General features: G+C 41.2%; 1 protein-coding gene across 4 annotated transcripts in view; it reads right to left on the reverse strand.

Annotated features, from left to right (window-relative positions):
- The window catches only part of SAMD5 (sterile alpha motif domain containing 5), a 446,079-nt gene that overhangs the window by 395,505 nt on the left and 27,056 nt on the right, over positions 1-23,518 (reverse strand). Inside the window, exon 2 of one of the 4 annotated variants that reach the window (XM_060205378.1) lies at positions 1,079-1,161. The exons of 2 other annotated variants lie outside the window; for them this stretch is intronic. In XM_060205378.1, coding sequence (XP_060061361.1) covers positions 1,079-1,161 — 83 coding nt within the window. Of the gene's footprint in view, positions 1-1,062; positions 1,162-23,518 lie in introns of all 4 variants that reach the window. One more of the 4 variants, XM_060205379.1, reaches the window with a different exon arrangement.

A 23,518-nucleotide genomic window follows, 5' to 3' on the forward strand; every position in this document is an offset into this window, starting at 1 on the left:
TCTTCAAACCCCTTTCTACCTACCCCAAAGTCCCCTAGGAGGGGAGGAGCACTGCAGGACTGGGGTTCATGCTCAGACCCTGGATTGAAAACTCTGGGCTACTACTTCCTAAATGGGTGGCACCAAGCATTTCACTTAAACCTAACTCTCTGCCTGACTCTCCCCTCTGCAGAATGGGAAGAGCAATCATCCCTACATCTCAGAGGAGTATTACCAGGATTGAATGCACTATTAATTCTTCGAGTGTTTAGAATAGTATCCAGTGCAGTGAATGCCTGTGTAAGCATCTGAGTCTCCTTGAAAGTCATGGAACTCCCTATCTCTTTGTTCAATCACTATGTGATATAACGCAACCCCGAAGGAGAGAAAGACTGTTAGGTTCATCTTCAGAACAAAAACATAATGGTGTGCGGCAGCATTATTAACTTAGTCATCCACACACGTTATTAGAGTAAATCATGAATAATGTGTATGCTTTAAGCACTGTCTAGCTGTTAACTTTAAATTTTTCTTCATTTAGCTTTGTGGAGCATGCCCTACAGAACCTAGCTGTCACCGTAGCAGTTCTCAGCTTGTTGAAGCATAAAGGCCTCTTTAATTAGTTTTAATACATAGACCCTCCCTTTACAGGCCATGAGCGTGTGTGTGTGTGTGTGTGTGTGTGTGTGTGTGTGTGTGTGTGTGTGTGTGTGTGTGTGTGTATACACAGATAAAGAAAGAATAGTTTTCCTATTGTATTTTTCTGACTTTCTTTCCACCCTATGAGGATATCATCGCTTTAAATGTGACAAAGAATTTAAGGCCACCTTCCAATAAATATAATATAAAGCATTCTGCTTATGAGGGGCAGGCTGGTGGGACACCTGATTGAACACACATGTCACAATGCACAAGGACCTGGGTCTGAGCCCCGGTCCCACCTGCAGGGGGAAAGCTCTGTGAGTGGTGAAGCAGTGTTGCAGGTGTCTCTCTGTCTTTCCCCCTTTCTACCTTCCCTCTCCATTTCTGGCTGTCTTTATCCAATAAATAAATAAAGATAATTTAAAAAATTAAGCATATTACTTATGTAGCATCCTACTTGGGATGGTTAGTGCTCAAATAGGTCCTAGGAGTCTTGTATGGATTCCTTCGACGGTCTTTGTGTTTCACATCTCGAGTCACCTTTCCAAGAAAAGAGAATAATCAGAAGCTAAACACAACTTCCTGAAGAAATTCAAATTCGGGTGGTGGTGCACCTGGTTGAATGTACATGTTCCAATGCACAAGGACCCAGGTTCAAGCCCCTACCCCCATTTGCAAGTGGTGAAGAAGGGCTGCAGGAATCTCTCTGTCTCTCTCCCTCTCTGTCTCTTCTTACCCTCTCAATTTCTGGCTGTCGCTACTCAACAAAGATAATAAAAATTTAACAATTCAAACCTATTAAAATACAAATCAGTTAACCAAGTAAAAGTTAACCCCCAGAACCCTGACTTTACTAAATTTCTGAGTCATGACTGTATTTTTGCACTGCTTAGGGTCAGGGTGACAAGAAAACTTTAGAGCAGTATTTCAAGAAACTGAAAGGCCAACATTCCTCACATCTTAAATCAGAATCTTTGCTTTCCTTGCCATACAATCTTGCCACACAGTTGTGACTTACAAGTTTTCATTGCTCTCTCTTTCAAGAATCCAACCCAGGCAGAAAAGACCTTAAGGAAAAGCAGATAACCCTGTGGAGTTTTTACAGAAACTACATATGGTCCTAGAAAGAACGGAAAAGATTCACACCTCCTACAACAGAATACATCCATGGAAACACTCCCAACTAGACTCACAGAAATGGAACTGGGTAGAGAGTTTTGAGAAAGCCCAAAGGCAACATAACAAGGGATTTTAGGAAACCCTTTCTCTTCTAGGAGTTTTCCTTTTATGTCTATCTCAAGCACTGACTTCTGCTTAGCAGCTCACATATTATTTAAAATAGATATATACAGGGCCACAGGCAATGACATACCTGGTTGAACATGCATGTTCCCATGCTCAGGGACCTGGGTTCAAGCTCCTACTCTTCATCTGAAGGTGGGAAGCTTTCTCCCTCTCTATCTTTCCCCTCCTCTCTCTATTTCTCTCTGTCCTATCAAATAAGATAGAAAACAAACAAACAAACAATAAAATGACTGCTGGGAACAGTGGATTCATAGTACAGGCACTAAACCCTAGCAATAATCCTGGTGGCAACATAAAAAAAAAAAAGTCATACACAGCTGCAGAAATCATGTTTGAGTGTAAGTTCCTGCACTCATTTATCCCTCTCCATCGCCTTTGCTTCTCATCCCCACCCCCAACCCCCGAGATAAACTGTGAAAGAACCTTTCCCATGATTGCATTTTACTATCACTTTAAAGGAGTTATTTTTATTTTAGGACATAATGTGCAAAATCATGCTATTTAACACTACATTATATTCACATGTTGTGCAAGTTAAATAAAGACACCTTGCTGACTTCTTAATATAGATTTGGCTAAGATTAGTTATGCAACTGCCACCTTCACATTCAGATTGGGGGGGGGGCCTTAGTTAAAAATCACACTGGCATTGTAAGCACTTAGAATTTCATGGTTCATTTAAGAACATCACAATCAGGAATTAATTATACAAGAAAAAAAAAAGCATCTTCTCAGCAGCCAAAATGCCAAAATGATGTCCCTGACAATTTCTCTCTTCCTCCCTCCCCTGAAAAGTAAATCATTTTCCTTAACCTTTCAGAGCTTGTTTTCTGACCTGTGAAATAAGGACTCTGGTTAGATGATTTTAAGATGCCATCCAGTTTCATCACACTGTGATGTTAAGACTTTCAGGGAATAGGCTGACAAGGAGGTAGAGAGAAAGTAGAGCCAAGATCCTATGGGAAGTTGAATGATGATTCAGTTTCTAAATAAGGTTGTATTTCTAAATAAGGTTGATGCCAAATGTCCCACAGGGCAACTTGAACCTGCAGGGCAGCAATGACCCACAGGATAGTATTCCACCAAAACTTCAGTTGCAGATGCATCCTTCAAACATTTGCATGCCATGTAACAAATAACTGCATCTCAAAATACATAGACTGCCCCAACCAAGACCTTTCTTTGTGTTATCTCCTCTGGTAAACTGAGACTCAATGACAAGAGACTGATCCATGGGGGCTGTGGGAGGAGGGAGGTTTTATCTAACAACCTCCAGGTTATGCACACTAAGTAGAAAGGTATTTGTGCTTTGCAGATTTCTCTCGATCTGGACCATCATCTTTTAAGTCTTCAATTACGTCAATGAGGGTCTCACTAGTAGGAGCCCTGTTCTCACAATATAGAGTATGAGGCAAAGCCTGTTGTGCAGGTGACTTCTTAGGGAATATGTCAGAGGAGAAGTAAGGGCCAGGAGAGAGAAAGGCAACACAAAGATGCCTTCTGGAGTTGGTTACACATGACTTTTCCTCAATTAGGAGCTTTAGGAGAAGCATCTCAGACCAATGTGTGTAGGAGAAGAAAGAGGCAGATATTTATGTTTCGTGTCTCTTATCCATTTGTCAAGGCTTGCCTCATGGGTGCTGATTTCTCTGCACTGTCTATATACGTAATAATGAGTGCCTAGTGGTTTTCTACGGTAGAGCATGATAAAATTAGAGGAGGCCACAAACCTAAAGCAAGAAGCAACAAGCTCTCAGAATGCACCTCTATGATACTAGGTAAAGTCTGTGTAGAGCTGTTCCCTCAGCAGTAATGGAAATAAAAAAGACCAAGGGTTAGGAAGGTGATTCAACCATTGCTCAATGGGTTCCATCGAAAGCACCATGGACGGTGGGTTTTGCTTTCTCTTTCTTTCATCTGTCTCTCTCATTGTAAAAGAAGTTAAGAGGCGAAGAGAAGAGGGGAGAGGAGCGAAGGGAGTGGGAAGGAACTGGACAGGACCAGAGGGGAAAAAAAGGAAAAAGAAGAATGAAGGCCAAAATATGAACTGGTGCATACAAGTTATCAGTTAAGATGGGCCCATTATGCTAAAGTAACAAATGAAACCACAGTTGCAGTGACTTGCAGCAATGGCAAAGGTTTATTTATTTATTTTTGTTGGTCTGTTTGTTCATGCTATTCAACCAGTCTGAGCCTACTCTAAATCTGTGCAATTTTCTCCACTCCCTAACCGAAGGAGACAAAGCAGTGACCATCAGGAATGCTGCCACTCATGTGACTGGAGGGAAAAGATAAACTTTTGAGCCATGGATAGTTTAGTTATTTTTAGTTTTCTAAATAACTCTTTGCCATAATGTTGATAGAGACAAAGAGAAATTACAATTGTGAGGGAAGAAGGAGAAAGAAGGAGAAGAAAGGGGGAGAGACCTGCAGCACTGCTTCACTGTTCATGAAGCTTTCCCCTTGCTGGTGGGTGCTGAGTGCTTGAACACTGGTCCTTGCACACTGTAACATGCATTCTACAGTTGTGCCAGCACCCAGCCCCACCCCTATGCACAGTTTATAAAGCTTCTGCCCGGAAGGAAGTCACATCATTCCTATTTACATTTCACGAACAAAAGTATATTCCAAAAACCTATTCTTACTGCAAAAGGCTAAGAAATAGAGTATTTCTTCTGGGAGGGGCAGTGCAGGAAGGGTGAGAGTAAAGAAATATTATTGTAGGAGTCGGCCGGTAGTGCAGCGGGTTAAGTGCACATGGAGCAAAGTGCAAGGACCTGAGTAAGGATCCGGTTAGAGCCCTGGCTCCCCACCTGCAGGGGAGTCGCTTCACAAGCAGTGAAGCAGTGAAGCAGGTGTCTATCTTTTTCTCCCCCTCTCTGTCTTCCCCTCCTCTCGTCATTTCTCTCTGTCCTATCCAACAATAACGACATCAACATCAATAACAATAATAACTACAACCTACAACAACAATAAAAAAAGAACAAGGGCAACAAAAGGAAAAAAATAACTAAATAAATAAATAAAAGAGAAATATTATTATCACACTCTGCCTTCTTTTTATGGAAGAAAAGTCAAGGATAAGATGAATAGTTCACTTCAGAAAATTCTTTCCAAGTTCTCTGAGCACAGTTTTAGCAAAATATAGAATTATTAATATTTAAGTCCCAATCAAAGAAAGATCTTGTCTAGTCATTCCTTTTCTAAGAGAAAACCAAATTTAAAAAGGGTTCCTTTAGAAGAAAACACTAGAAATCACCTTCCACTTGGTCTCTGGGAAGAAAAACAAAGAAGAAGAAGAAAAGAAATCACCTATTTCTTATGTTGTGAATATCCTCAGGGTTTTTAGATGTTGAGTTGGGGGCCAACTAAACTCCTCTAATCTTATAAACTACTCAAAATTTTAAAATGAATCACCAAAAAATTTAAAAAGGAAGTAAAAATAAACAGATTTAAAAAACACACAAATGAAATGACTTCTCAGCAAGTTGAAGACAGGTCTAGGACTAGACTTCAACATTGTATTTCCATTTGGGGGGCAAAGTTGATATAAAAGATTATGTCCATCATTTTACATTGAAATTACCTAGAGACCACATAGTTGGCCCTACATATCCAAGGGTTTAGTATTTGTGGATTTAACCAAGCATGGGATAAAAATATGTACTATGTACTGAGGCATACAATAGTTGCCAGTTTGTCTGCACTAAACATGCATCAATTTTTTTTTCTTGCCATTACTCTCTAAACAGTGCAGTATTGCAATGATTTATGTTGTCCTATGTACTATAAGCCATGGAGATGATTTAAGGTACACAGAAAGATCTAAATTATATGCAAATACTACACTATTTTATATAAATCATTTGAGGATGCCAATACCCCCCCACACACAGAGAAATGCCAAAAGGCAACTGTGCATTTTACAGAAGCTATGCTTATTTAAAGTTAACAACTTAACATAACAATGAAACAATTTCAAATAGCTAGTTTAGCACCACACCCACAAGGCAAAATCCAGTTGAATGTATTAATAAGAACACTGCAGTGAAGCATGTTACAGTGGACGCATCTGATTAACCTGTCTAATGACCAGAAAGAGCAGGTTCTTTGTATAAACTTGCAAGTATCAGAATCTTGCCAAGTGAAAAGATCAATCTTCACTTAAATCAAGAAAATTAAGGGGGCTAGAGGGTGGTGCACCTAAGAAAATGTACTTGGTACCCTGTGCAAGGATCCAAGTTCAAGCCCCCAGTTCCCACTTGCAGGGGAGGAAGCTTCACAAATGGTGAAGCAGTGCAGGTATCTCTCTTTCTTTCTCTATCACACCCTCCCTTCTCAATGTCTCTCTGTCTCTATCAAAAAAGAAAAAGGAAGAGGAAGGGGAAGGGGAGGGGGAGGGGAAGGGGTGGGAAAGGGGAAGGGGTGGGGAAGGGGTAGGGAAGGAGGAGGGGAGGGGAGGGGAGGGGAGGGGAGGGGAAGGGGAGGGGAAGGGGAGGGGAAGGGGAGGGGAAGGGAGGGGAAGGGGAGGGGAGGGGAGGGGAGGGGAGGGGAGGGGAGGGGAGGGGAGGGAAGGGAAGGGAAGATAGGGAGGGGGAGAAGGAAGATAGGGAGGGGGAGAAGGAAGGGAAGGGAAGGGAAGGGAAGGGAAGGGAAGGGAAGGGAAGGGAAGGGAAGGGAAGGGAAGGGAAGGGAAGGGAAGGGAAGGGAAGGGAAGGGAAGGGAAGGGAAGATAGGGAGGGGGAGAAGGAAGATAGGGAGGGGGAGAAGGAAGGGAAGGGAAAGGAAGGGAAGGGAAGGGAAGGGAAGGGAAGGGAAGGGAAGGGAAGGGAAGGGAAGGGAAGGGAAGGGAAGGGAAGGGAAGGGAAGGGAAGGGAAGGGAAGGGAAGATAGGGAGGGGGAGAAGGAAGATAGGGAGGGGGAGAAGGAAGGGAAGGGAAAGGAAGGGAAGGGAAGGGAAGGGAAGGGAAGGGAAGGGAAGGGAAGGGAAGGGAAGGGAAGGGAAGGGAAGGGAAGGGAAGATAGGGAGGGGGAGAAGGAAGATGGAGGAATGGGGGACAGGAAAGAAAAAACTCTGCTAGGAACAGTGGATTTGCCTGCAGATACCAGTCCCCAGTGATAACCATGATAGTTAATACAAATTTAAAAATAAGGGAGCCAAACAGTGGCACACCTGGTTCAGTACAAATGTTACAACATGCAAGAACCCAAGTTCAAATCCTTGGTACCCACCTACAGGAGGAAAACCTCTGCAAACTGTGAAACCATTGATTTGATCGGGGGCCCATATTCAGCACAGGAGCCTGTGTAAGCTCTGCATCTCTGTAGCATTCTGTACTCAGAGCTAGGAACATTCCAGGCTTCACTCATTGCAGGCCCCCTTTTCCTCAAGTGGCAGAGTGTGTTGACCCAGTCTCCCTTCACAGAATGGGGCAGACTCTACCAATGTTGACCCACATTGAGGGCAAGGTCCTGTAGAGGCCCACAAGAGGGACCACTATGTTTTTCTTGATAGAGACGACCAGTGATAGTGGAGAGAGGGATTTGTTAGAGGTCTAGGCCCATATCTATGTGGGAATCCCAGGATTCCCTGAGTAGGGTCCTGGATGATTGGGGTGGCCTGGTAATGACCAAAGAGGCATCATTAAAGTATGCTGGTCTCTTGCCCTTATCCAGCTTTTGTAGTCTTCACTTTATCTGACAAGGGTAGTGTTGGAGTGATTAGGGTAGTGTTGGAGTGACTGAGTGAAGTGAAACAGGAAGTAGGTGAGGAGGGTATCTAGATCTAAGTGGAAACTATTTGATTAGGTACTTTGTGGTGTCTTTTTATTTTTTTAGGTCTTTCTACTTGCTTGCTACACTTACAAGTCACTGCAAACTATTGTGCACCTTTACATTAAGGTGTATATTCTCCCTTAACTTATGCACATGTCTTCTGTCTCATGGGTTCTGGTCTATACCTAGGTTCTGTGGATTTATTAGGAAGTGCACCACCTGGTACGGAATTGAGAAGCCCTATGAGCTAGGAATGGTCTCACCAGAGCACTGGAGCTGAAGGGCTGACATTCCACGCCTGGCATCTCCAGATACAATCTGAAGTGAAACATGTATCTTGGTGAACATAGATTTAGATTCAATTTTCGTAGAGTACTTCAACGTCCTAGACTTGAGGACCTACTTCATTCTGTAGGGGAAATTCCTAGTTAAAATTTATGTACTTTTTTGTGTTGATCACTGCTATGAATTTTTTTAAAAACACTTCTCAACATTATTACTCTGAATTTCTTGTAGTCCACCACTGTAATTCTTCTCAACTTAGTGAGTCGCCCTAGAACCATAACCTTGAGATTTTCATCAGGAGGTTTATATAGTCCTGTTGCACTTGTTGTTATCTTCAAGCTCCCATCTTTACCTTTATCTACCATTGAAGGTGACTTACTCTGTGTTACCATTATGTTTGACCCTCTATAGCCAGGCTTGATAGAATGAGCAGGATATAGTCACAGTTCTGAGTAACAGAAACCTCTCCCCAAGGATACTTTATCCTGCTGGATTATGAGTTGGATTTAAAGGATTCATAAAGAGCTTTTCAAGTAAGCAACATTTAAAAAAATTCATCACCACTAAACCAGTCCTACATGAAATACTAAAGGAACTCATATGAAATGAAAATATACAATAAATTCACCCATATGGGGACAAACAAAGCCATGAATAGAAGAAAACTCCAATAAAGACAATGGACTTGGACAGAAGAACTAAAATTAACAAAGTGTTGTGGAGGGAGGACTGTAGGGAAAGAGGTGGTCCAATGGACTTTGGAGAGGAATACTTGTGCTTTGGCAGAGCTAGTAGTGTGATAATGCATTTTGAGCAAGTGAGAAAGAGAACTTCTAAAACATTCAAAGGTTTATTAAGCAAGATTATTTCAAAGAGAATTGACTTTGAATAGCCTAGTGTTTCTCTAGTTAGAGAAAATTAGAGAACTTGAGCTTTAGAAAGACCCACCAGCTACCACTGGTTTGAAGAGGACAGATTACAGGGGTAAGATTAAAAAGAAAAGAAAAAGCCACCTGATCAACAGCCTTCAAAGAAATAGGAACCTCTGATCCACAGCTGGAAGGGACTATATACTTCTAACAACTGAAAGGAAATGAGACTCTCGCAAAAATCCTCCAAGTAAAAAATCAAGGCCGACTTATACCTTCACCCTGACCTTAACCTCAGTAGAACATGAGCAGTGAGTTCAACCCAACTTGCCTGGATTGTTCAACCTGTAGCACTATAAGAAAATAAATGAGTTTTACTTTTAGCCAGGAAGTTTGTGGTAATTTGTCATGCCGCACTAGAAAACAAATACAACATGTAATCAGATTTATCAACTGAAGTGTTTTCTTGTTAAACAGCTAAATAATGACTGTTTCCCACCTTCAGAATGTGTACCATTAATTTTTGTGAAAGGAAAGGAATCCCCTGGGGGAGCAAAAGGAGGAGAGTGAGAGATGGAAAGCAAGACCCAAAGTGAGGCAGACTAATGGGAAACATACTGGCTCGTCTGCCCTGCCCAGTCAGTGTTCTGCTTATTCTGAACTTACAAGTTAACATTAACCTTTTCTAAACCTATCGGTAGAAATGAAAACACATACCTAGGACACCTAAAAAAGGAGAAAGCAGAGAAGACAAGATCAACTAAGATGGGACTTTGGCCACAACCAACTGATTTCCCTTCTCATTTGTAGTACATATATGGGGGAGAAAAGAGAGATCATGAGATCGCTTTTAAAATTCCAAGCCCTGGTGACACTTTTCAAGTCACAAATTCATATGACAGCATGCAGGGTGTTCAGAAGCTTTTGCACATTGCTGTAGAGGAAACACCTGGTGTTCACCTAACGGCATTTTTTTCCTAGAGAGAAGGTGAGAGCCAGAGAGAGAGAGAGAGAGGACAGCTACCACAGAGAGAACAGATACCACAGCACTGTTCCACCACTTGTGAAGTTTCCCCCTGGCATTGTGAAATCATGCGGTGGCTGGGGGCTCGAACCCAGGTCCTCACACATGGTAAAGTGTGCACTCTACTGAGCAAGCTATCTCCTGATTCCCACAGCTCATGTCCTTTTATTTCCCTTTTGCTTAGCGAAGAAGTTCTTAAGATTCTTCTTCTACAAAGACACTAGGGACATCTAATGGCATTCAGGGCAGAGTAGGAATGGAGATATGAACGTCACCATTGGGCGTCACACTTACAAAGGAAAAAAAAAATCCTCAATCTTCAACTCTCTTGTCCCTGAAGCAACCACATGTAGAGAAGTTACAGGAGAACATGTGCAGAGAACCTGGGTGGAAGATAGCTCTTACTGACACTGGATTCTGTGGGAGCCAGAAATACATATTTGTTAAGGTCTTGAAACGAGGTATGAACTTGAGCCTCCAAGTATGGAGTTTCAAACTGGCATGACCAAGGAGGAAAAGGATGCCCAGGGGCTAGGGAACTGAGTAAAATATGAAACCCTATAATATGTAGGTGAATCTGAGAACAGAAGAGACACCCAGAAATTCAGATCTCCAGTGTCGGCCTAGTGGCTGTTTTAGGGAAGAGTCAGGTACCTATGGAAGGAAGAAAGGCAGACAAGGAGAGGAGACAGGAAATATCACAGCCCACCTCCTCCTCTGGTGAATAGGGTTTTGGGGAAAATGTACCAAGAGTAGAGAAACTGGGGATCTTGGGTTTCTGAGCCTTTTCACCAACACTAAGATATTAGTGGGGGGGAAAGGAGAAGGAAAGAGACTATAATTGGGAAGATGTGGGTATATCTGAACAACACAATAAAGGTTTTCCCTTCATACAAAACAAACAAACAAACAAAAAACAACTGCTGTGTGGACGATTATAGCTCAGCTGGAAGAACACAGAACATAGAAATGCCTGCAGCTCCCACCTCAGAGCCACATGCACCCAAGAAATGCTCTGACTTCTCTTTCTCTCTCTCCCACATGAAATTCATTCCCTTATGAAATAAATAAAATATTTTTTCTTTAAAGTCTGGTGTGAAGTTTTGGTTTTTTCTGTAAGTACTGGGAAGAAGCAGAGCTTCTGGACTCTTTTAGGTGAGGGAGGGCCAAGGGTTGCTTATTATAACCTAGTTCAGTGACTCTAACTTATCCTGAGTAGGACACATACACTTTCTCACTTGGTTTTGATTTAATAGGTTCAGACAGAATCTATCTTCAGCTTTTCCTTGATTTAGTAAAACACCCAAGCATCATCCAAGAATGTTAACATAGGAGTTTGAATATCAAATTTAATTAATGTTCTAAGAAAGGCATATTCTGACACATCTGATATTTACACTGGCTGATTTCTGTCTTACACACAATTACAGTGGAGAGCATACGATCTTATATACATTTTAGCATATAATCACATGCATGACTACATGCCCACTTGTGTGTGAATATATACACAGGTATGTACATGTGAGTTTACACATGTACACGTGGTTTCTAAGAATAGAGAAAATGCCCTCTCCTTCCTGACATGACCCTTTAAAGTACACTTGTCCTTAACTCTATCTCCAATCCCTTGCCCTCCTCCGACTGATCAGGTGAAGGGCCTAGCATTCTAATCTTTTCAACTTAATTTAAATAATGTCAATATGGAACAAAGACAAGGTTTAAAACAAGAACTACCACTTATTTCGCATGGAGAAGGAATCACAATGCAATGCACAAGTCATTGTCCTGAATACTCTGGAAAGGTGTTAACTATTTCTAGCCCAGGAGGCAGAAGTGAATAGGCTGGGTGGGGTATCTAGCGCAGTCACCCATGTTTGCACTTACTTGATATGAATTTCAAAAGACTTAAGAAGAGACAAAGGGCTAATATGTGTTCCTTAATGGACCAGATTATAATTAACCTAATGTCTGTTTTAAATTTACTATTATCTATTAAAGAATAAATAATTTTACAGCCTTCTAATGTGGCTCTTAAGCTTTAAATCACTGACCACAACTAATACTCAGCTTAATAGCAAGAATATCTTAAATAGAGGCACAGATTACAATTTCACTGAGCGTAAATCATTATCATTTTTAATGCAAAGGCAACAGCAAATCTCTGTAATTACTGGCTGTATTTTGAATCACTTTTATTATTACTGCACTGGCCCCATTAAAAATCCAAAACACCGAACTACATGGAATATAAAACTGGAATTATGATACCCTACAAACCCTAATTGAAATCCATAAATTTTCTACTATTATTCAGAATTATTTCACCAAAATAATATTTCGTCATACAGAATTCACTTAGAAAGTGTTTGCTTTGTCTTTGCAGTAATTAAGAGCACTATACACTGTCAAAGCTGAGGAGTCAGTTCTGAAACAAAATCATGTGGAGGTCTATTATTCAGAAATGAGCATTTCTCATGTCAACGACAATAATTAAAAAATGGAAAAATTCAATGGAATAATATACTATCTCAAAAGGATATAAAATAGCATAACCTTTTCCTGAACCATTGACAATAAACCCTCACCCAATGGGACAGAAAGCTAACTAAAACAGATTCTGAAACATAAGTATGAAGTTCCTTACTAAAAATGACAAAGTCTGGGTGTGTTTGATTCCTTAGAATATATTTCCAGGAGAGGAATTGCTGGGTCAATGGGTAGGTCCATTTCTAGCCTTCTGAGAGTTCTCCAGAGACTGCAATCCACAGGGGTTGGACCAATTTACATTCCCACCAGCTGTGCAGGAGAATTCCTTTACCCCACAGTCTTTCCAACATTTGTTGTTATTGCCATTTCTGATGTATGCCATTGGCACAGGACTAAAGTGGCATCTCACTGTTGTCTTTATTTGCATTTCTCCAATAATCAGTGACTTGGAGAACTGTTCTGTGTCTGCCCTTTAGACTGCTTCACTGGTGAATATTCTGTCCATTATCCTTCCCACCTTGGCATGGGTTTGTTTGATTTTTGTTTGTTGTTTGTTTGTTTGTTTTGTTACTGAGTTTGGTGAGCTCTTTGTATGATTTGGTTATGCTCGCCTATGTTCATAGCAGCACAATTTGTAATCATCCGAACTTAGAAGCAACCTAGGTGTCCAATAACAGCTGAGTGGCTGAGAAAGAAGTAGGGTATATATACAGTGGAATACCACTCAGCTATTAAGAATACTGAAGTCACTGTCTTCACCTCATCTTGGATGGAGCTTGAAGGAATCATATTAAGTAAGACAAGCCGGAAAGAGAAGAATAAATATGGGATAATCTCTCTCATGGACAGAATTTAAGAAACAGGAACAAAAAGGGGAAACATAAAATATAAAACTTGAACTGGTGGTATATATTACACCAAAGTGAATGACTCTGGAGAAAGAAAGCAGGAGAAGGCTTGTGGGGAGGAGGGAATGATGGACCCGATTTTGGGAGTGAGAGTGTTTTACAGACACCTATCTTGGTCAGATGAGAAACTGTGCCCATGTGCCAACTGTACCATAAACCATTAACCTAATAAAAAGCAGGGGCAGAGGGAATAGCAAAGGCCTACCACTAAATTTGCAAAAGGGCAAGCATGACAAAATTTATAGTGTGCACATGAAAAACAGTGGCACCAGGCAAGCAGTCAGCAGAGAAACCACACACTATACAGGCCCTGGGCTCACCCACTGCAGCTTATGGTAGCACCATGGACAGCACCAAGGACATTCCAAAGACCAGAGAAACCTTGATGTCTCTCCTCTAAGTGTGTGGAATGGAAATATTGATCCAGGGAAGGTTCTTGGCTGTACCACACATGGTAACCCTTCAATTTATGTTTCATTTCCACAATAAAAAGAAAAAAGAGTTGGGGTTAGGATTGCCATAAGGATCCCTGGCTTTTGAGCCCCCGGCTCCCCACCTACAGGGAGTCACTTCACAAGTGGTGAAGCAGGTCTGTGGGTGTCTATCTTTCTCTACCCTTTTTCTGTCTCCCCCTCCTCTCTCGATTTCTCTTTGTCCTATCCAACAACAAAGATAGCAATAACAATAAGGGGAAAAAAGCAACAAAAGAGGGAAAATAGCCTCCAGGAGCAGTGGGTTTGTAGTGCACACACCCAGCCCCAGCAATAACCCCGGAGGCACAAGAAAAAAACAGAATGATCCACCAAGCCAGTTGGAGAGACAGTGGTACTCTGAACCAAACTTTCTGCACATGTTTAAAAATCACCTCTTATGGAGAAAAGGGAATTCCCCTTCACTGCTGGTGGGAATGCAAACTGGTACAGCCCATTTGGAAGATTGTACAGAGAGTCTTAAACAAATAAAAATGTAGGTACCTTAAGATCCTGCCATGCCACTCTTGGGCATTTATCCAGTGGACGGATACTCAAGCACTCATTAGAAGGGACATATGCAGCCCTAGGTTCACAGCTACATTATTCACAATAGCCAAAGAGTGGAAGCAGCCCAGATGCTCATTATCATATGACTGGCTAAAGAAATTATGGGATATATACTCCATGGAATACTACTCTGCAAGCAAAAGGATGATATTGTATCCTTTGGGACAAAAATGGATGAAACTGGAGGTTATTATGCTTAGAAAAATAATTAAAGAGAAAAAAGACAACTACCAAATGGTTTCACTCATATGTGGAATCTAGAGATCTGATTTACATGAACTTGCCAAAAACAGAAAAAATCCAAACAAAATAGACACACACAAACTGTAAACGTTACGCGAACTACACTGGTTATCTTTGGGAGGTGGAAGAGTGGGGATACGGAACTCGAGTGGTGGGTGTGGTGTGGAGCTGTACATTGTAATCTTACAATCTTGTAACAAACTATTAATAACAGATCTAAAAAAAAAATCCTCCTTAAAAAATTCCTAGGAATCATCTGATGAATACTTGAGATAATTGGGGGTCAAATAGTTTTCCCATACATACAAATGTGTAAGAAATGTTACTCTCATCCTTCATGGACCTGTATTCTTCCCCACCCACCCACTCCCACCCCAGAGTCTTTTTCTTTGGTGCAGTATGCCAATTACATTTCAGGTTCTACTTGTGTTTTCGTTTCTGATCTTGTTTTTCAACTTCTGCCCGAGAGTGAGATCATCCCATATTCATCCTTCTGTTTCTGACTTATTTCACTTAACATGAATTTTTCAAGGTCCATCCAAGATAGGCTTGAAAAATTCATGGTGAAGTCACCATTTTTTACAGAAGGATGATAAATGACATACTGGGGGTTGTATTGTTAAATGGGAAACTGAGGAATGTTATGCATGTACAAACTATTGTGTTTACTGTTGAATGTAAAACATCAATTCTCCAATAAATAAATAAATATTATAAAATAAAATAAAATAGAAAAAAAAGAAATGTTACTCTCAGCCGAACTGTCAGTTATGCAGGAAAATCTGAGCTCGCCTGTATCTTAAATGTCAGATAAATATTTGGTAATCACTGTGAGTCACATAGGTGTGCGTTTAGTAGATTTACCACTTATTTCTATAACACGATGGCACTGGCAGTGCAATCATCCTGTTACCACCAAATTTTCTATCTACTGACTCTGACTGTTTTGCCTGAGGTCAATAACAGGGGTCACAGTCACAGCTTTATACAACCGGCAGTTTCCTTCTAAGAAGGTTGTGCCACCTTATGGAGTCCTTTAATAAGATGCACTGTAATTCCTACTCACTGTACTGGCATCTTTAAGGGACTTAACTGCCTTTGAGTATCTTTTTTTTAAAATATTTATTTGTTCCCCTTTGTTGCCCTTGTTTTATTGTTGTAGTTATTGATGTCATTGTTGTTGGATAGGACAGAGAGAAATGGAGAGAGGAGGGGAAGACAGAGAGGGGGAGAGAAAGATAGACGCCTGCAGACCTGCTTCACCACCTGTGAAGCGACTCCCCTGCAGGTGGGGAGCCAGGGGCTCGAACCAGGATCCTCAAACTGGTCCTCGAGCTTTGTTAACCCGCTGCGCCACGGCCCGACTTCTGCCTTTGAGTATCTTAATTTTAAAGACCCGTTTTCTGTTTTGCATTGAAGTATCACTGCATTCTGACACAGTATAGGTTTTCAACTATATTGGTTTCTGATTGGCGGCAAAGAAACTCGACATATGTGTCCCCTCTCCAGTGATTACTTCCCTCCCACTCTTCCCTTGTGGAAGTCACTTATTGGTCTTATAACCCAAAAGTGTATTACTGCTTTATTTAGTTCAGCTGTTTGTTTTCCTGTAAGTGAAATCATATGGTGTTTGTCTTCCTCCATCTGGTTTAAGATATATCTTCTTTACTCCATGCTAAGGCTCATGTATGTGTGTGAATTACCTTCATGAGTAAAGTTTCTCCTTCCTTTTATTTCAAAGAGCGAAAGAGAAAGAGAGCAGCATGGGGGCTTCTCCTGTTACTATGGCATTTCTATATGGTATTAGAGTTCAAACTTAGTGTGCACAAGAGGCAAGGCATGTACCCTACCCTGTGAGTTATCTTCTGCCCCTAATACACTTTGATCTATCACCTTTCTAAAGGGAGGGATGTGTTATCCCCTAAAAACTCACTTCTCAAATTCTGTTTCTCTGCTAGGGTTTGACACTGCTCTAGAGTGTCTCAACTCCTCTGCCCAACTTGTATCTGGTCCTGACTCAAGTTCTTTATCATCCTGGACAATCCATTCTTACTGTAACCTCAACGTTCACTTAACAACCTCCCATTCCCCCACCTCTGCTGCCTTAAGCTATCACTTAGTTTAGGCATTTTAATATTTCACCAATCTGTCTTTTCTCATCAAACACAAAGTCAGTAGTCATACAAAAGTATTAGTTTCCATAACTCTAGATATATAATGCTTGCATAACTTCAGAACTAGGCGTCCATTCTCAAGCTATTTGAATTTTGTAGGTTTTGGGCTAAGGAGAAGACAACATAATGATTATGCAAAAGACTTTAATGCCCAAGGCTCCAAAGTTTCAAGTTCAGTCCCCAGCACCACCATGAGCCAAAGCTGGGCAGTACTCTGGTCGTTGTCTCTCTCTTCCTCCCTCTCTCTCTCTCTCTCTCCTTTTGTTGCCCTTGTTATTTTATCACTGTTGTGGTTATTCTTATTGTTACTGATGTCATTGTTGTTGGATAGGACAGAGAGAAATCGAGAGAGGAGGGAGAGGCAGAGGGGCGAAGAGAAAAACAGACACCTGCAGACCTGCTTCACCACCTGTGAAGTGACCCTCCCTACAGGTGGGGAGCAGGAGAGGGGAGGGGGCTCAAACTGGAATCTTTGCGCTTGGCATCATGTGCTCTTAACCTGCTGCACTACTGCCCCACCCCAGCTTTCTCTCTTTTAAGCTTATTATTCCCAATAAGGCCTTCTTCCCAGTACAATTCTACTACTTCCAACAGAGTCTTCTTCATTTTTTTCCTAAGTCGAGGTTGAGAGAGGCAGAGAGAAAGAGAGAGTGCACAGCACCACTGCACTGCTCATGAAGGTTTCCCTTTGCCTGGTGCTCCCATGTGGTGGCCAGGAGCTCAAACTCAGGTTCTTGCAAATGGCAAGGTGAGTGCTGTACCCGGTGAGCCATCTCTAGGCCCACCTTCCTCCCTTTCAGCACCTCCCTCTGCCTGTTAGTAACCTCCTATCTACAGATAGGAACTGAGATTTAATTTTGTCTCCACATCTGCCCCATGCTTTGTTTTTTAAATCCCATGTGAGTGAGGTCTCCTGGCTTATTGCACCTGTATGATTCCATTCATTTCCATCCATATTGTAGCAACTGGCATGATTTCATCTTTTCTTACAGCTGTATAGATTCCATTGTGTGTACATACTACTACTTTCCTTAGTCACTCATCTACCGTTGAATACTCGAATTTTTTCCAAATCTTGGCCACAGAAACAGTAAGGCATGCAGAAATATTTCCCTTTTTGCTGTTGTGGCTATGATGGCTCTTAAAACCTGGGAGCCTTTTATTAATCTTAGTATACAGATAATTTTCCTATCTTTGATTTAAAAGTATGTTTCTTCTCATTTCAAAGGTCTGTCATACCTTATCCTAAGTTTGCAAAAAGTAAAATCTTATTAGTTAAGTGTAAACAAATGAAGATACTTCACTCGACTTCTTTTTGCAATTAAAAACACCTTCAGTTTGGAGCTGTTATTCCATCAGACAAAAGAATTATTTCTGTGAACTTTTAATCCACTAAGCATGTGCACAGAACATTCTGCCCAGTTCAGCTGCAAGCAAATCGAATACACAAAACACCAGCAATGAAGACTTAGACAAAGTGGTCCGGGAGGTGGTGCAGTCGATAAAGCACTGGGCTATCAAACATGAGGTCCTGAGTTCAGTCCTCGGCAGCACATGTACCAGAGCGATATCTGGTTCTTTCTCTCTCCTATCTTTCTCAGGAATAAATAAATAAATTCTTTTAAAAAGACTTAGAAAAATAGATCTTTAAAATCTCAATCTTCTCTTTTCTATAACAGTTCATTACACTCACCAGTTCTGACCATGTTCTCATTAGAATATTTTTCAGCAATGGAATCTTATGTGTTTAAGCACAGAAATTCCAGCAAGGGCAGAATAATACATCTTTCAGGAGAAAAGGGTGACCTCACATCTTAATTTTGTCATTCTGTGATCTTTGTATGGTCTTGGGATATCAGTTCAGTAATCTGAACAATCAGAATGAGGGGAGAGAGTAAGAAAGACCTCCACTGGTGTGCAAACCATGCTTTTCAAAGCTGCCTTTGTCTTTTCAACCTGGGTTTCCTGCTGCACAGAACCATACCATTGGTTGAGATAGATTATGTCAGCTGGTGCAGTCTGTCTCCACCATTCTTCAAAAAGGCTGGTCATCTCCATACCCTCTTTGATCGTCCAGGCTGAGAACATACCCTGGTACGCATAATGTTTACTTCTATATACAAACCTGGATTGGCTATGGAGTCAATTTTATTTGTTTGCTTTGTTTTGATCAAATCCATTTTAGATGTTGTTGTGAAGATTTTTCTTTTAAATGTGGTCAAAATGGAATCAGAAGTTAGGGTAAAGCAGACAATCATAAATATGAATTGATTCTACTAGTCAGCTATAGACTTGAAGAGCAAAGGCTAGTCTCCCTTCAAAAAGAGGAGGAAGGGAAAAGAAAAAAATTCTGTTTCCAGACTGCTTTCAAACTTGCAACTGACAAATCAACTTTGCTTGTATTTCCAACCTACTGACCTGCCCTGGAGACTTTAGACTTGGCAACCTCACAATCATGGCAGCTAATTTCCTGGGGGGAAAAAAATCAAACTCAGCAGATAGATAGACAGACAGACAGACAATAGACAGACAGACAATAAGGCAGGCAGATAACATATAGATATACAGATATAGATATATAGATATAAGGCAGGCAGATAATGGATGAGTAGAATAAATAGATACACAAGCAGATAATGGATGGGTAGACATACAGATATACAAACATATAGATTTATATATAGACACATACACACATAAGAGACAAAACACACACACAGGCATATGCAAACATATCTTTGTGGCTCTGTTTCTCTAATAGAGAGATGCTCTTCTCAACAAACTCACAATGATTCTCTCACTATGTATCTGGCTGTCACTGATGATCACACAAATCATATTGTCTATCTTCCTGATCTCAGCCTAAACTGATTTGATATTGATTGATTGATTGATTGATTGATTGATTCCTTTTTATTCCTGGGGCTCAGTACCTGTACTACTTCTACCACTTCCTTCCTCATTGCATCCAGCCGCCTTTTTTTTTTTTTGACAGAGGACAAAAGAGGAAAGACACTTGAAGCACTGCTATACCACGTGTGGAGCTTCCCTCCTGCAGATGAGGAGCTGGGAATAAAATCCAGGTCCTTACTCATGGCGATGTGTGTACTTTTGCAGTCTGCCACATTTCAGGTCCTTATTTCATCCCTTAATTACATCCTTTGCTTGATCAAAGGCAGGTCTACCATAAGCCAAAGTTCGGTACCTCTTACCCAGGATCTGAAGTTTTGTTGTTTTTTTTTACCCACATTCCTAGTTCCTTAAAAGGGGGCCTCTCAATCTTGTAAGTTTCATGCCCCTATAGACCAAAAGTCTTAAACTTCTGCCCTTTGATTCACATATTGATCTGGGCCCCCACACTGGGAACTGAGTTCAGAATGTGTAGATCTGGTCTTTGGCAGCATGGACAGATTCCCTCTGGGTCTGTCCTCAGGGCCACATTGTACCACTGTTGCACACAGAATGGAGAGAAAACATAAATCCATCATTTCCCATCAGACCTCAGAAGATCTAGTCTATCTCTACTACTAAACATCCTTGAATTAACTAGAACAATGAGACTTAGTGAGGAGCTGCTAAATGTCTATTAACTGGACCTAACTGGACATGTATTAGAGAGCTGGAACGATGCACATGTATTATGTATGTAATAATCTCACACGATTATTATAAGTCATACCAATCACAAGGATGAGTACCACACCATTGACAAAGCACCACACCATGGACACACTATTCAGACCCTTTATTGTAAACCCCATGGATCAGAGTGGCAGTTAGAATTAGAGAATGCCTCTGTTGATTTGGTCTGAACTCTTGCATTGGAAACCAGACCACATTATACCAACAAGTCCAGTTCTGACACGAATGTTGGCTGAGATGGTTGTTTTCTTCAGTAACCAAGATGGAAACAGATCTGTGTCCTTTCAGGCAACAGTCTACCCAGGATAAGACTTGCTGGGTGCCGGGACTCGGGGCTAAGAGATGAATAAGACATGAGGCCTGCTTCCCTACTGTTTGGAACTAAGAAGACTTAAAACAGCAATTATCCAGTTAATAATCTAAGATTACAATTAGATACTCCAATTTCAGTTAAAATAGCTTAAATGCTTAGCCAAATTCATTTCTACAATTTACATAATCATAACTGACTATTATGACTTCAGTGTGGGTTTCTTTATGTGGACCAGACTTATTTCAGATAATCAAGATGAGAGAGTTATTCTAACACATTAGAACAAAAATTCACTGAGCATTTTAGAGCTGAAAGAACCTCTTTAGTCTCTAAAACAAAAAAAAAATTAGTAAGAAGAAAACTATTGGTGTATTGCACCAAAGTAAAAGACTCTGGAGTTGGGGACCCTGGAACATGATGGCAGAGGAGGATTTAGAGGGGGTTGAATTATTATGTGGAAAACTGAGAAATGTTACACATGTACAAAATACTATATTTTAGTGTTGACTATAAACTATTAATCCCCCAATAAAGGAAAAAATATTGCTTTTAAATTCTTGAAAGTTTAAAATCTCCTAGAATAACTGAAATAGACATTCTGCTTTGTTATATAGACTTCCGAAGCAAGAAAAAGTCTACAGTAGGAAAAAAAAAGAGAGAAGCAGCAGCTCTGTTTTATAAACAGAATGCTATTTCCCATGCTATAATTAAGACAGTCATTTACAATTTCAAAGGAGACTAAAGCTAAGTGAAAGTAGGTCAAGTTCAGAGGTGAACTTGGATTAACTTGGATCTGTGCACCATGACTTTGCAGTCCTAAGAATAACAGATTAAGACATTAAATGGCAAAAGACTGCAAAGGCGCCACTGATGCAAAATGCTCAGGGTAGGAACCCAGGCACTGCTCCAGATGTCTGAATACCAATGGCATGGCCCCTCAATTCCCTGATCTCTAGACTCCTCCACCCCACTTTGCTTCCTATCCCTTCTCTCTTCCTCTCCCATGGGTGAGTCTTAACAGTTACAGAGGCAGGTCCTGTATGCAGGAGGAGGCTTGCAGCTTGTGGGTTGTATGGCTTCTGAAATCCATCACACAGTTCTCAACAGTGGCTGCAAAGATATAGCTTATGTTCACACGTATCCATAAACTACTGCAAAATATATACCTGAAAGCAGAAGTACACTAGAGTTTGCAGTGAGTACCTCCCTAACACTTCCTCTCCACTATTCCAAGCTTGGGATCCATGATTGCTCAACAATTTGTTTGGCTTCGTATGTTAACTCTCTTTTCAATCACCAGGTTCCAGATGCCACCAGGATGCTGGCCAGGCTTCCCTGGATTGAAGACCCCACCAATGTGTCCTGGAGCTCAGCTTCCCCAGAGACACACCTTACTGGGGAAAGAGAGAGGCAGACTGGGAGTATAGACCGACCAGTCAACGCCCATGTTCAGCGGGGAAGCGATTACAGAAGCCAGACCTTCTACCTTCTGCAACCCTCAACGACCCTGGGTCCATGCTCCCAGAGGGCTAGAGAATGGGAAAGCTATCATGGGAGGGGGTGGGTTATGGAGATTGGGTGGTGGGAATTGTGTGGAGTTGTACCCCTCCTACCTTATGGTTTTGTTCGTTAATCCTTTCTTAAATAAAAAATTTTTTAAAAAAGTAGAGACAAAACAAAACAGAAAATCCACAGGCCAGTTGTGATTGAGGATACAGGAGCTGGGGCTGGATGGCATGTCTCCAAGATGCCTGCAAAAAAGGAGATGGCTGGCCCCAGAGGGCACCTTGGGCTGCTTCACTCTCTACTTGTCTGCAGAAGGGAAATACGAGCTGACATGCTCTATCACAGTGCAGAAAGCTGCCTGCACCTGCCTCCTGCAAAAGGCGCTCGGGGCCTGCTCCAAGGGAATGCCAGCAAGCAGAAGATGCATGTGTGTGGCAAGGCACTATACCCACTCACCCCCTACACACCCCCGGAAGCTTCTTCTAACTAACATCAAAGTGATTCCCATCCATGTCACCTCCATTTCGAGTGAAAAAAATCGAAGGTTAGTTATCACAGCAGAGAAATACTTAAGACATAAACAATAAATATTTCCTTTCCTGCAGCAAAACCTCTTCATATGTTACTCTGATTAATCTTTTTATGGTTTTTTTTTTTCTTTTTATGGTTTTCCAAAAGAAAATCTTGCAGATATGTGCAAAGGCTAATTTACTTCTGAATGTGAAATGCGTCAGCATTGGGTTTTTTGTTTGTTTGTTTGTTTGTTTTGGTCAAGGTAGAACAACTGATTGATTAGCTAAGAAGGTGAATTTACAGGCTCTCATTTGAGGGAGATATGATATCATAAGGAGGTAAATTCCTCTAACACAGGAATATCAGTTTAGGCTCAGGGTTAATAACAAATAGCCATCACAACCACCAGCTCTACAACCACAACATTTAGAAAACAAAAATCCTTAGACTAAAATGTAGCCCACTTAATACTTCCTCCAAAGAGAACTGCAAACCCACGTTGCCCTCGCTGACCATAGTGCTTAGAGAAGAATAAGAAGGGGAAGAAAGGAAAAACAAGACAGAAAAATAAATAATTGATAGTTTCAAGTTAAAAAAAATAATAACAGAGGCCGGTGGTGGCATACCTGGCTGAGCACACATGTTACAATGCGCAAAGACCTGGGTTTGAGCCCCTGGTCCCCACCTGCAGGGGCAAAGCTTTGCAAGTGGTGAAGCAGGGCTGCAGGTGTCTCTCTGTCTCTCTCCCTCTCCATGACCCCCTTCCTTCTTGATTTCTATCTCTATCCAATAAATAAATAAAGATAATAC

The sequence above is a fragment of the Erinaceus europaeus genome, chromosome 13, assembly GCF_950295315.1.
Source record: "Erinaceus europaeus chromosome 13, mEriEur2.1, whole genome shotgun sequence".
NCBI lineage: Eukaryota > Metazoa > Chordata > Mammalia > Eulipotyphla > Erinaceidae > Erinaceus > Erinaceus europaeus.